A 13,041-nucleotide genomic window follows, 5' to 3' on the forward strand; every position below is an offset into this window, starting at 1 on the left:
AAAGAAGAGATAAAGAGGAGACATGGTTTAGATAAAGACCATGTGTAAAGACAAAGGGACAAATTTGATGTCCTCTTATCAATACCCCTTTGGTTTTATAATAATAGAAATAATATCAAGGACATTTGGCTATGAGTAGAAAAGCACAAGAACACAGTTATCTCTAAATAATTTCTTAAAACTTTCTAAAACGATGCAAATTAATCAAATCCCTGTTCATAATAAACATAGAAAAGATAAATGATTTTAGAGTTTCTAAAGCCTCTACAAATTGTTAAAAGAATATTTTATATCTCTTCTTTTATATCTCTTCTTTTTAATTTCTTTCTTTCCATAGGTCAGTTGGAGCGATGAATCACTTTCACAGTTTTATGTGCCTCCTTATCGATATCTATTTGGCCCATATCTACCATTCCTGTATCAAGGATATCCATGGTTTAGATATTATTTTCGCATTCCAGTGCCTGAGCCTGTCCCTGAACCTACTCCTATTAGTGGATAGTAAACTAGAAAGAAAAGTCCCAATACAATTCAAGATAAGAGGTGGTAAGTATACAGAGTACAAAGCATGTGTTTTTTGTCTGTTGTCCCTGGATTGGAATGCATCATCCCATGAAAAAGTGTTACAATGTTTTCACTTAGCCCCACTAAGTTACAATTTGTTTCAATCTTTTTCTCTGATAGAGATTGTTAGGGTCTATGCAGAGGTACAAACATGTGTCTTTCCATGAGCCAACCAACGTAGCAGTTTAAATCCTTCATTTTCTATGATGTAATAGAAACATATCCTTTTTTATTAAAAGATTTTATGAAACATTTTTTAACATTTTCTACTATCATCAACATCTGTATATTTGGGGGCTGAATCAGAAAGTTAAAGAAGGCAAAACTTCAACCACAGCGGAGATCATAATAGATGAACCTGTGGATCTGGGATCCAAAATAGATTTCAGCCTATTCCTTAGAAAATCATATATTTTTCTAATTAATATTAAAACCTTAAACCTAGCCTCTGATGGTAACATTATTTTTAAAATCCTAAAGGCTGAATGTTTCACTTATAGTAGAGGCCCCTATCATTTCACCATATTGAAAACAAAGTTGATAGTGTGTCAATTACCAAATGAATTGAGGGACAGCAGACTATATTAAAGATTATATTAGGACCCAGAGGACTATTCTAAGAAACAAAAATACTTATAGCTAATACTACTACCACCAAAGGTCTCTACCTTCTTTCTTGCATTTTCTTGGTTTTCTTGAGCAGAAAGTTTCCCAGTCCTTGAACTAGATGTACTTTTGAGGCAATATTTGTAATTAAAAAGAAAAAAGCTTAGAAGTTCACAAGCAAATGACCTATTAGGATTAATAACTATATGCTTGTCATTTATTTCAGGTCACTAAAATTGAATATGATCCACTTTCTTGAAGAATCAATATTCCTGTTAATAAAAGAAAAAAAATAAATGTAATTGAAGTACCATACAGTATTCCATCATCAATTTCTTTAGTGGTCCTCTTTTGTAAACATAAAAAAGATCTTGGTTTCCTATTTTCTAAATGTGCATTACTAGTAGAAATTCAAATTACATTTTAACGAATTTTAATATATACTTCTTGATGATTAACTATTCTAGAGAAAGTGTGGGGAATAAAAGGAACCAAAATCAAAGAGCCTTGGAAATACCTTGAATAAAAATCTATGCAGCAGCTTAGTTGCACTAATTGTATCAATGGGAGCCAGAGGTTGATTTAATTTAATTCAAAAAAGTATTTGATTAATTGAATTTCAATTACTGAATTGAGTCTATAATTTATTTACAGTAGGATATTAAGCTTGATATGTTAGTAAATGACATCAAAAGCAATCAAGTACTGTCTCCAACTTCAAAATACTGATAATGAGTAAGATCCTAAAAAACAGCACTTATTTTATGTTCATAGCTTACAAAGTGCTTTTTGAATTATTATATCATCAAATCTCTGTACAATAATCACATTTCCAATATGGGAAACTGAATATCATGAAAGTCCTGTACACAATCATAGATCTGGTACATGACAGAAAAGAAATACAAACCAGACTTATCCAACTTCTAAGCCTTTGTTTTAGCTGCATATCTACTAAAACAAATTCTGAATTCAGGACTCTGTGATGGCAGTACCAAAGACTAGTTAAGTTTACCTGTTTTCACTTTATTTCAGGAGAAAAAGTCAAACACATGCTAGTAACGGTAACTGCCACACTGCCATTAGAATTATCTTTCAAAACATATGTTGACTTGCTTTATATTTCTGACTTGCTTCAATGCCTTGGAAGGCTTCTTATTGTATGCAATATAAAATCCATCTTCCTCTGCATGGCATTCAAGGCTTTCTACATAATAATCTCAAGCTTTTTTTCAAATCCCCCTACCACCAGCCTAACCTCCCTTACACCCCATACTGTCACACCTGGCCATTGCTGTTCCCCACAACCAGCCTTCACTCTCACACAGCTGTGCCTTGTTTATGGTGTACTGTCTTCATGGAATGTCCATTCCTCTGCAGTAATCTAATTTATCTTTCAAAATTCAAATCTAATATTATGACTTTCATGAGAAACTTTCCCCTATCTCTCCAAACAGAATGAATCACTCACCACTTTGACCCTCTCCCACTGCATTTTATTTCCACTTATTTATGAAGCTTATTATGCTTCACCTTCTAACAAATAATTCATTTATATTTCTACATCCTTCTTGAAGAGACTGTATACTACTGGAGAATCACAATAATGTAATGTATTTCTCAGTGTTTAGCAGAGTAGAAGGTACTCAGTGAATGTTTGATAAATGGAATATATAGATAAAACTTTTACATTTTTAATTTTCAGAAAAAGGAGATTTCCTATACCTCTGACCTATATCAATAAATGTTGGCAAAAGATTCCTTCTTATGAAAGGAAAAAAAAAACTACTTAAAATCAATATTTAAATGGTAACAGTTTTCTCTTACTCGGTTACATTAGCACCTATACTCTGCTATAGAAATCGTGGGGCCCATAAAATGTCTAGTTGTGAATAAAATGATTTGTCCCAAGACAATGCAAGCAACACACACACACACATACACACACACACACACACACGCACACACACACAGGATTTAACATTTGCATTGGCTATGGGAAAAACAAGTTCAGAAGCTTTTAGTTTATCAAGTATATTTTCTTTTCCATATAAAGTAAATGCACATAGCAAAGGGTTTGTGAACTTGATTGAGAAACAATTTGTCCTGATCATCAGTTCCCATAAATTGCATAATGAACACTCTAGAAACAAAACCCTGGAGGAAGAAAAGGTAGCAGGTGGTGATGAAAATAAACTTTCCTGCAGTATGTGACAGAAGTCATCCAACAAGATTGCACAATGAGCCTTTCATTGGGCCACAATAGCAGCCTTTGTCCACACAGGTAAATTATCAGGAAATTATAAAAATTCTCTTTGAACAAAGGTTACATTTTTCCACCCCAAGTTTATATTGTTTATAGCTGAGACCCTTAGTGTCAATGAGAGAAATTCTGCCATGACCCACGAGCTGGCTATGAATCAAGGCCAGCTTTATGAGCCTCTTGGCATGACTTGAGCAAGGAAAGTGCTGTCTCCCTTGGCCATTTTCAGGTGTTAGAGGTTCTTCAAACATTAAATATTCATTCTTTGGTATTAAAGTCAGTGATCCCAGTTAAAACTATGGGAGGTATAGCAAGAGGACTAAGCTGTCCTCAATATAATTTGGTAAATTAACTTTATAGGCAGTGTTTCCCATCCTTATTGCTGACAATTGGAGATCATGACTGAGGAAAGGCAGTAATGGGAAACCAAGGCGGTGGGGCATAAAGAAGGTAGGAAATCAGAGTCTGAAGAAAGACCAAAGGCAAACATTGGGGGCTCTGAAGCTTAGGAGTCCCAGCGGTGTAATTTACTGTCTTTCTTCTGCTATGTATTTTTTTTTTAAGTCTCTGATGTATATCCTTAACTCTCAGATTAGAACTTTTATTTTATTCACTTCAAATTATGTCATTATAACTTTCTAGGGAAAAAAAGACACTATAATTTACCTTTAACTACTAGACTTGTGAAGCAAATACATTCTTAAGCAGCTGTTCTCTTTGCATTGAAGAGGAATCCTCACAGTGACTCAGCATTTTTCCTACAATAAAGCAATATGGCTGCTATGGTAAAATTAGTCAGTTATTCCCCCAGTGTATCTGGGCAACATCATTCTCGATCCTGACACCTTTGGTTCTTGTGATTGGTGGGATAGTTTTCCAATAAGTCAGTCATCAAATCTCTATTATCTTTTGTAATCTAATGTTGGCTTATGGGATAGGATCCACAAAAGCACTCTCCCAAAGTGTGTTTCTTGAAGCATTAACCTCACCAAATGCCCCCCAAAATAAATATTTATCCTCCAAATATCCCTTGGAAACTTACAGTGTATATACACATATGATAACATTCTTGAAAATGTCAGTTTAAAAACTTATTTTTCTTAACTATGTTTCCCAAGTTAAATTAATCATAGAATGATCCACACACAGCTCATCTAAAACAAGTGATAAAATTACTGCATCCTTGAACACATTATGCTATTTTAAAATGTAATCAGCTATGAAGACACTGTGTGCCACAATCACGTGGTGTTTATACACTAATTATTGACAAATGCTTTCATGGGAGTGTAAACATAGATCTAAATTCACCTCCTCCATTCTCTTAGTTTCTTGGGGAGAGAACTTACCAGTCCTCCATATATCTTTCAGATTGTGCTATGTGTTAGCGATTTGGACAAGAGATTTTTTTCACCTTTTAAAATCTTACAGTCCAGTGAGGAAAGATAAACATATATACAATTTTAACAAACGTAATAATAAGTGCTCCAAAAAAAAATTCAGAGATGTTTGTTTTTAAAGCAGAAGGGAAACTAGCTCTGCCTACACAAATCGGGAAAGGTCGCACGGGTGACTGGCTGAAACTTAATGGTTAAATTAGGTTATTGATAAGTGGATGGATAAATGCTATACTCAAATTGATATGTTTAATGACATTTAGCTTTATTGGGCAAAGTAAGAGAGAGTAAAAGATGGAAATAAGATAATTTAGAACCTATTTCTAATGAATATACAAGTAAATATATAAAATTCTCTATGTTAAGAATAACATCTGACCTGAGAAATAAAAGGAAAGGTAGCAAATATGTTAGTAATATTCTTGTTCAGTACATACATTTCTCTTAATTTTTCACACAAACGTAGAGAATATCATCTGAAGAGTTATTTCCTTATGTAAATAGCTAAGCTATGGAAGAGAGAGTATTTTCCCAGAATTCTATATCAATTCAATAATAACCAGGCAGAGTTGAAACTTCTGGCCAAGGTAGGGTTCAAACCAAGATAGCTAACAACAAAACAAGGCAAAAAGTGAGATATTGACAACTGCTTGAAAAAGCCTCTAGTTTCTCTGAACTACATAAAACTTTAATAGAGGAATAAAATAAAACCAGAGAGCCACACTAAAATTTAACTGCAATCATTCCAAAAGAGAGCTCAGCTAGAGCCCAGCTTCCTTAACAATTGGAGGAAGTTGGTTCTAATGCCCCCACAGGAAAATCAATCCCAGAAAACCCATCTCTTATTCACATATACTAGAAATAAATTAGAATTCCAGGAAATATATAATATGCCTGTTCACTTTAAAAGTTCTTTATGACCAGGTTCTTAGTTCATCCAGAAGAAAGCAGTGATTTCCAAACTTTTATCTGTATAAAAAATGATTTAGGTGCTTATTAACTATGCAGATTTCCAGGAACACTTCTTCCCTAAAAAATTCTGGCTTAGTAGTGTGAGATGAGGCACGCATTTGAAACTGAAACAAAAAGTCTAGATAATTAACAATTTGTGCAATAAAACATTTCTTTCTAATATGTGCAAATTTAGGTCTATGCACTGGGGAAATTATCTTCTAATGGAAGAAAACAAAGAATAGTAAACGGATAGATTTAAAAAATCTAAATCTTTTCATATTGTGATATGTTATGAAAAAAATAAAAAGCGATGAAAGAAAAGAAATGACTATCAAAGATGTCAAGAAAAGTGTCTCTAAGAGGAAAACATTCAAGCAGAAACCTGAATAATATAAAGGAGATACTAATGAGAAAAGTTGGGGTAAGAACATTTCAGAGAATATGAACACAAATGAAAAGTTCCTAATTCGGAAAGAGTTTGGCATCTTCTAGGAACAAAAAGGTCATCGAATGTTGCAAGTAGTGAGAGAGAAAATGGTAGAAAATAAGTTAAAAGGGATGGAGAGAGAGTGAATTATATAGAAAGTAATAGTCCCCAATAAAACATTTGGAATTTATTCTAAGTGCTTTTGAAAGATTTTTAAGGAGAATAATCACATCAGACATATGTCCAAAAAATAACATTTTTACAACTAGATGAAGAATGATTGTGAAGTGACAAGAGTGAAATTAGTGATACCAGAAAGGAAACTATTAGAATAGTTAGGTGAGAGATGTCAGTAGATGGGACAGACTTGAGCAATAAAAGTAGTAGTAGAAAGAAGTGGCAAATTCAGGGTATATTGTTAACATAGGGCTTAGAATTCTTCTAATGGGTTGTTGGAAAGAAGGGGACAAAGGATGATCCACAGTATTTTCTCTTGAGCCACTAGGACTATCACGGTGTCATTTACTAAAGAGGAAAAGACTATGAGAAGACTTGGTTGAAAAAAGTTGCGTTTGGAGATCAGATATTCTACTGTGTTCGTGATAAATTTGTAGGGTCTATTTCACATAGAAATGGAGATGTTAAAACAACTGTTGGATACCTTAATCTGTAGTTCAGTGAAGTTAACAGAATGTAGATAATATTTAAGGCTATAGGAATGGAGTAGGTCAACTATAATGATACTCAGAATAGGAAAATAATGTCGTGGCGGTAAATTAAAAAAGAATTTGAGAATTTGAGGAAAATAAGAGGAACCGAACCAGAAATTAAGAGTAGCCAATGATTTGAGAGGAAAAACCAAAAGAAGAAATCATTACAAGAGAGAAAGACCAATCACCACGTCAAAGGCTGCTGAGATCAAGATCTAAAGGGCAGCATTGAAGTTGGCCACATGGAGGTCGTTGTTGACCTGGCTACCTATTTTGAATGATACGAGAGGAATAAAAGACCTATTGGAGTAAATATAAGACAGTTACAGAGGGTCCTAGAGTTCGTAACAAATAAATAATACTTTACGTAAATTAAAAGTTTTCTTGATTTCTTATATTTTTAATCTGTGTCCTTATAATGGACCCAGAAACCCTTGGATCCTAAAAGTTACTAAAGCATGAATTTATGTATGGGATGAAGCTAAATTTATAATGACACTCATTCTGGGCTCTAGATAACATGAAATGTCTTCTCACAACCTCAAGAGTCTCCCTATCAATGTCTGATAGAAAGCATTATCTTTTTATGTTTTCTGCAAGCAGATATTATGATTGTCTACTATATTCTTCAAAGTGCCATGTTTTTAATAAAAATTATATATGTATACATTGTTTAACTTAACTGCTTATAGGAGTGAAAAAATGTGATATTCCATTTTTCTAGTGTGGAAAAAAATGTAAGAGGCATTCATGCTATTTTCCCATGATTTTCATATTATAGCAATGGTTTCCAAATCACACAAATTTCTGCACTAAAATGATAATTTTATGAAGTCTTAAGAACTAATTATATAGAAAATTATGTTAGTCACTTACATTGCAACTACTTTCACTAACATTGTTGTACTCCAAGCACACAATAGAGTATTGAAATCAGCTGGTACTAATGAAGTAGCTGAAAAATAAAGTGAGATAGAAAAAAATAAAACCACATGTATGTGAATACTTCCAAAAGAAGAGAAAATAGAGATAAAGTACATACCAGATGTAAGAAATGCTAACAGGAAAATACAAAATTGTGACAAGTAAAAGAATGTATATTGAGTCAGTAATCATCGCTTCACTTAATTACAAAATGTTTACTTCATAGTGCTTGAAATGTGAACTTAGGAACCCACAATAGCCTCTTATCCAGCTTTACTGTGTGAGTAGTTATATAAATAGACACCAATTATCAGGACCTAACTAAAAAGAAGCTGAAGCTTGATAAAGAAGCCCTACTGGTCCTCTTCTCAGACTCCAGAAATGTTTCAGGAGTAGGCCATAATATTTAAGATGAATATGTGACTAGATCAAGTCTGGTGAATCAGTTCCAGATTACAAACACTCAAGTTTTGAGACATTGTTCAGCAGCATCTCAACATCCTGGGATTTCATATCATAGGAGTTCTGATTTCTCTTTTTCTTTGGAAAACAGCAGAATAGTTCCAATATAGAGTTCACCTAGTTCATCTACAACAGTCATTCAAAACTCTTTAGCTCACTTAGGTTGCCTTAGGTCAATGTATATGGGGAATGTTCAGTGTCACTATTATTCAAATAAATGTTAGACTATAAGCTTCATAAGGGCAAGGATCTTTACCTGCTTTGGTTACTAATTTATCCCTAAGGCCTGGAACAGTACCTGAAATAATTTAAGTGTTCAAAGAATAATATTCAGTCTTACAAAACATGTTTGAAGCAGATGAGTGATGCCACTGTAGAAATATTTTACTCTGAGTAGAGAAGGATTCCTATCATTTCCAGCTGAAATATATTTTCTTGCTAAAATAATGTTATTAAAGGAGTCACTGGTATTTGCAAATTAAACAAATAAAGACTCAACTGAAAATCAATATCATTCTATGATTCTATAATAATGACTGAGAAATTACCATGTAGAATAGAACACCTTCATAATTTGAAAATTGACCAGTCCATTATTTTACAACTATCACTTGACCCTAACAACAAAAGGAAAACAGTGTGACTAAACAGTTCAAATAGAATGGCTGGTCCTATTACTTTAGCAGCTTGTTTTAGCAGTTTTGAAACTTTGCCATCTTTCTCTGAACAGTAGAAGCCAACTATTCTAAGAAATAGAAAATATTAACTTACTCTGTACAAATTGAATAAGCTTTCTAGAGTTCTGAACATTATTCCTAAATTTCTAAAACATGAAATAATTCTAAGAAAAAGACAAGAATACTGTACTGATATTATTTCTTATTGCTATTCTGGCAGTTCTACATTGATTCCTGTAAATACCTCAATCTGGCCAGAACTTCACTGCTAAAGTGAAGTCACAATTAACATTTTCCCTAGAGAAATGCAAGCAAAAGAAAATATTCTCTCCTGAATTATCTAAGCTAATTATTTGAGTGGCTGTATTTTACCAAAACATCCCCCATATTGCTGGTTTTACAATTAGTTAGAATGAGCTGTCCTTGAAACAGAACAATTATCTCCAATTTGATAATTTAATTTGTATACCCAGAATAATTCACATCTGTTTAAATTTTAAAAATATGAAAACAATTTTGATTCATAAGAGGTTAACCAATCAGCAAGTTGACTGTTTATATATTAAATGCTTATACCGTGAGCTTACTGAAGACTATATGTTGCAGCTCAAATGCAAATGGCTTCCTATTTAATATTACTTAAAATACTTTATATTTGGATTTAATTTTTAAGAAATCGCTCTTGGGTATGTAAGAGATGATAAGTATTCTAATTTTAAAAAATCAGTTGTTATATTTCTAGAAAGAAAAAGACCAACCACAGCACATAATATATGTAGGGTTGCTTGATACCTAGGTTCTTAAACTAAAAAGAAACATTTAAAATATAAAAGTGTGTGACTAGTTGTTTTTCATTTTAACAATAGCCTTAAATTTAAATGAGTGGAATTAGTTGATTAAGAATGCAAATATTTTTAAAACTTTTCTATATCTCTTTATAAAACATAAAAATTCTTTAAAAAGTGTGAATAGTCTCTTTTTAAATTTTATGAACAACTCTACTTCCTCCTCTACATTTCATCAACTAAGATTGACCCAAAGATAACCCTGCTGTCACCAAATCTTTCTTTTTTGTCATCTTCCTGTTGGGTAAAACATAGGAGGAAAATAAATCATGTGACGCAAGGCACCGATACATTTTAATTAGTCTTCAGGCATTTACCTTGGGTGTTCTCTACAGTTGAGAAGCCAACTCAACCTGCCAAGCACAACCCAGCAGGCACAAGGAAAGGTAATTATATTGAAACACCCAGAGAGAATGATTCTTTTTTCACACTAGTTATTAATAACACCACCAAAGTTATTCTAAAAGTACTTTTTTTTTCCTTTCAGCGTTTATTGTTAAGCTTGAATATGTCTTGGCATCATTTTGAGATGTTTCTAATTTAAACCTTAGGCTTTGTACGGTGCCATGATCAAATTTATTTTTAGCTTTACTTTTGGTTAAAGTCAAGGTTTGATACTGGCTAAACTACTAAAGACAACATAAATTCTAAAGAAGGTGTTCAAGACAATGAAGCTTTTCCTACAGACAAATGGAAAGAGCTAACTTCCCAAGAAGATGGGCATGTAATAATAATCCAGATGGATTCCTTAATTCATTTCAATTTTATTTCTATCTAAATGTCATAACTTTATTTGCTATAATATAGCTATTGTATTAAGATATGCCTTTCATAGCCTCATAAAAGCTGACTAGTTCTACTGTTTCACAAGTTTACCAAATGATGAAGGCAATTTTAAGTACTCATTGGTTTAAGTAGCTGATAATTTAAGTATGGTCTTATCTCTCTAATTTCTGTTTATGCCGAAAAAAGCAGAATGACTATCATTTTACCGAATGTTCATGTGTGTGTTATACAACTTTGTGTAAATTAAAATTTTGTGTAATTCACCATGGAAATATTATTGTCCCATCTATAATCTTAAAAGTTAACTGGTGATTGTCTATATTTACCATACTATATTTTAATCATTAAATTTGTTAAGAGATTAGATCTTAATTATTCCAATCACAAAAAAAGAAATGATAGTTATGTGATGTGATAGAGGTGCTAATTACGAATACAATGTCGGTCATATTACAATATATAAATGTATCAATCAACATGCCATACACATAAGTTTACACAATGTTATATGTCAAATATATTTTAACTGAAAAAAAATTAACTGGCAAATGAAGAATTAATAAAGAACTTCATCCTTCTCAATAAAACTTGAGTTTGGTATGGGTCTTTCAAATCTATTCCACATGAGTTCCTTTCCATCCAATGATATCCTATCAGTGGTTCCAAGGTCAACTTAGTAGACGGCCTTCCTAATCATTATTACCTAAGAATCAGAGGCAAATGGAGTCTGGTATGCTCCCTTCCCCCTGACCTGGACTTTAACTCCGTGATCTTTCTCTGTAAAACTCAGTTCATAGTATTCAAGTCTATACAAGTATGGTGTCTCAATAGCTGCAAAAAATATATAGTTAGTACTTACTTTACAGGTACATTATGTACTTAAATATTAAAAGTCTGAATGTTGTATGTATCTTTCTGAAAAGACAATTCATTTAAAAAGAATCAAATAAATGGGTGTGACAATCTCATACTCCTTTAGAAATATAAAGCAAATTTATTTCTTTAAATTTTTCAGATAAAGCCACTATAATTGTCATATCTATATTTCTTATTAAAACAATCACATTAATCATGTTATTTATGATTATCAAAAATGGAAATTATGAAGATATCAGTTTTGGAATATTTCCTTCCCTTCCATCTTACATATTTCTGTTAGATCAACCACTCAACTGGTTTTGATTATTTAGAAAGCCATGCCTAACTAACCCTTTAACCTGGCATTTAAGGCTTCTCTCTGCCCTAAACTTTCTTTCTAACTTTATCTTCCCTTTCCCATAAAACACTCCATTCAAAACGTCCATCTATGAATAGTCCCAAGACTTTCTCCTCTACTTGAAAAGTTTCTCTATAAATCTCTGCAGAGATAAGTCCCACCTATATGCTATCTCCTACACAAAGAATTTGTTGATTTTTTAACAAATCTTTTATCTGTAGAAAACTACTTTTGTGGCATTTCCACTTTCTTTTCTCTTTTATTGATTTGTGTATATTATGTCTTCCTAAAATTGATGCTGCTTGTTGGCAAAAGCAATTCACTCTGATAATCTCAACACATGACTTAGGAACTTGCTCTTAGTAGATACTTAGTATATAGTAAATAAATAAACGATTGATCTTGTAATGATATTTTCAGTAATATAGCCAAAAATTAAATTCATAAATTTTATACTCCAAGTTTGTTTTTTTTTTTAAAAGCTTTTGATAAAATAGGTTTTCTACATTGGCTAAATCTACCTATAAATCTGGATTTCTTTTTTCTTAAAGTAAAGTAAGTATTGTTCCAAATCACTCTTAAATCATTAGTAATAGATCCTTTTAACAGAACATTTTTAATTTCTATTTTTAGGTACAATGATGAGATTTTTCCTAGTTGTGAATATCTTGGCATTAACCCTGCCTTTTTTGGTGAGTTAATTTCATCTGATCAATTTGTAAATACTTTAAGAAATTTCATTTAAGGGCCCTAATTATGAAAATTTCTAAATACAGTTTATAGAACAAAATAGCTGCATACTAGCTATATTTTCTTAAAAGTAACTTATTTTTATATGTATTTTTATTATAAAATGAAAGCTTGTTCTTTGGAATATCCTTCTAGTTCCTAGGATTTAGGAAATCATACTTTATCACATATAAAAAACATTTAAAATTCTCATACTATAGAGAAAATACATTCTGGGGAAAAAATTCTAAAAATATTTTAAAATTATACAAAGTTCTAAAACTAATTTATTGAGGATAATACAGAAATCACAGTCCAGGATCAGAACTTTTAAAAATTAAATTCCTATCTCACACATACTCCAATTTCTTTAGGGACTAAATCCTTAAAAGATTAGGAAGAGCTTGTTTAAGTTTGTTTACAAGTTTCAAAGACCTTGACACATATACTTTTAACTTTCAAACATTATCAGATCTTTTCT

At 32.1% G+C, this 13,041-nt stretch overlaps 2 protein-coding genes across 2 annotated transcripts in view; both read left to right on the forward strand.

The window, feature by feature from the left end:
- The window catches only part of LOC102894007 (odontogenic ameloblast-associated protein), a 22,351-nt gene extending 21,849 nt beyond the window's left edge, over positions 1–502 (forward strand). The window contains exon 10 of the mRNA XM_006917308.1: positions 338–502. Coding sequence (XP_006917370.1) covers positions 338–502 — 165 coding nt within the window. The remainder of the gene's footprint in view (positions 1–337) is intronic.
- Positions 503–12,469: 11,967 nt separating this feature from the next.
- CSN3 (casein kappa) overlaps positions 12,470–13,041 on the forward strand; it is a 4,496-nt gene continuing 3,924 nt past the window's right edge. The window contains exon 1 of the mRNA XM_006917309.1: positions 12,470–12,523. Within this exon, the coding sequence (XP_006917371.1) occupies positions 12,470–12,523 (54 nt within the window). The remainder of the gene's footprint in view (positions 12,524–13,041) is intronic.

The sequence above is a fragment of the Pteropus alecto genome, unplaced genomic scaffold (genome assembly GCF_000325575.1).
Source record: "Pteropus alecto unplaced genomic scaffold, ASM32557v1 scaffold237, whole genome shotgun sequence".
In the NCBI taxonomy this organism is placed as follows: domain Eukaryota; kingdom Metazoa; phylum Chordata; class Mammalia; order Chiroptera; family Pteropodidae; genus Pteropus; species Pteropus alecto.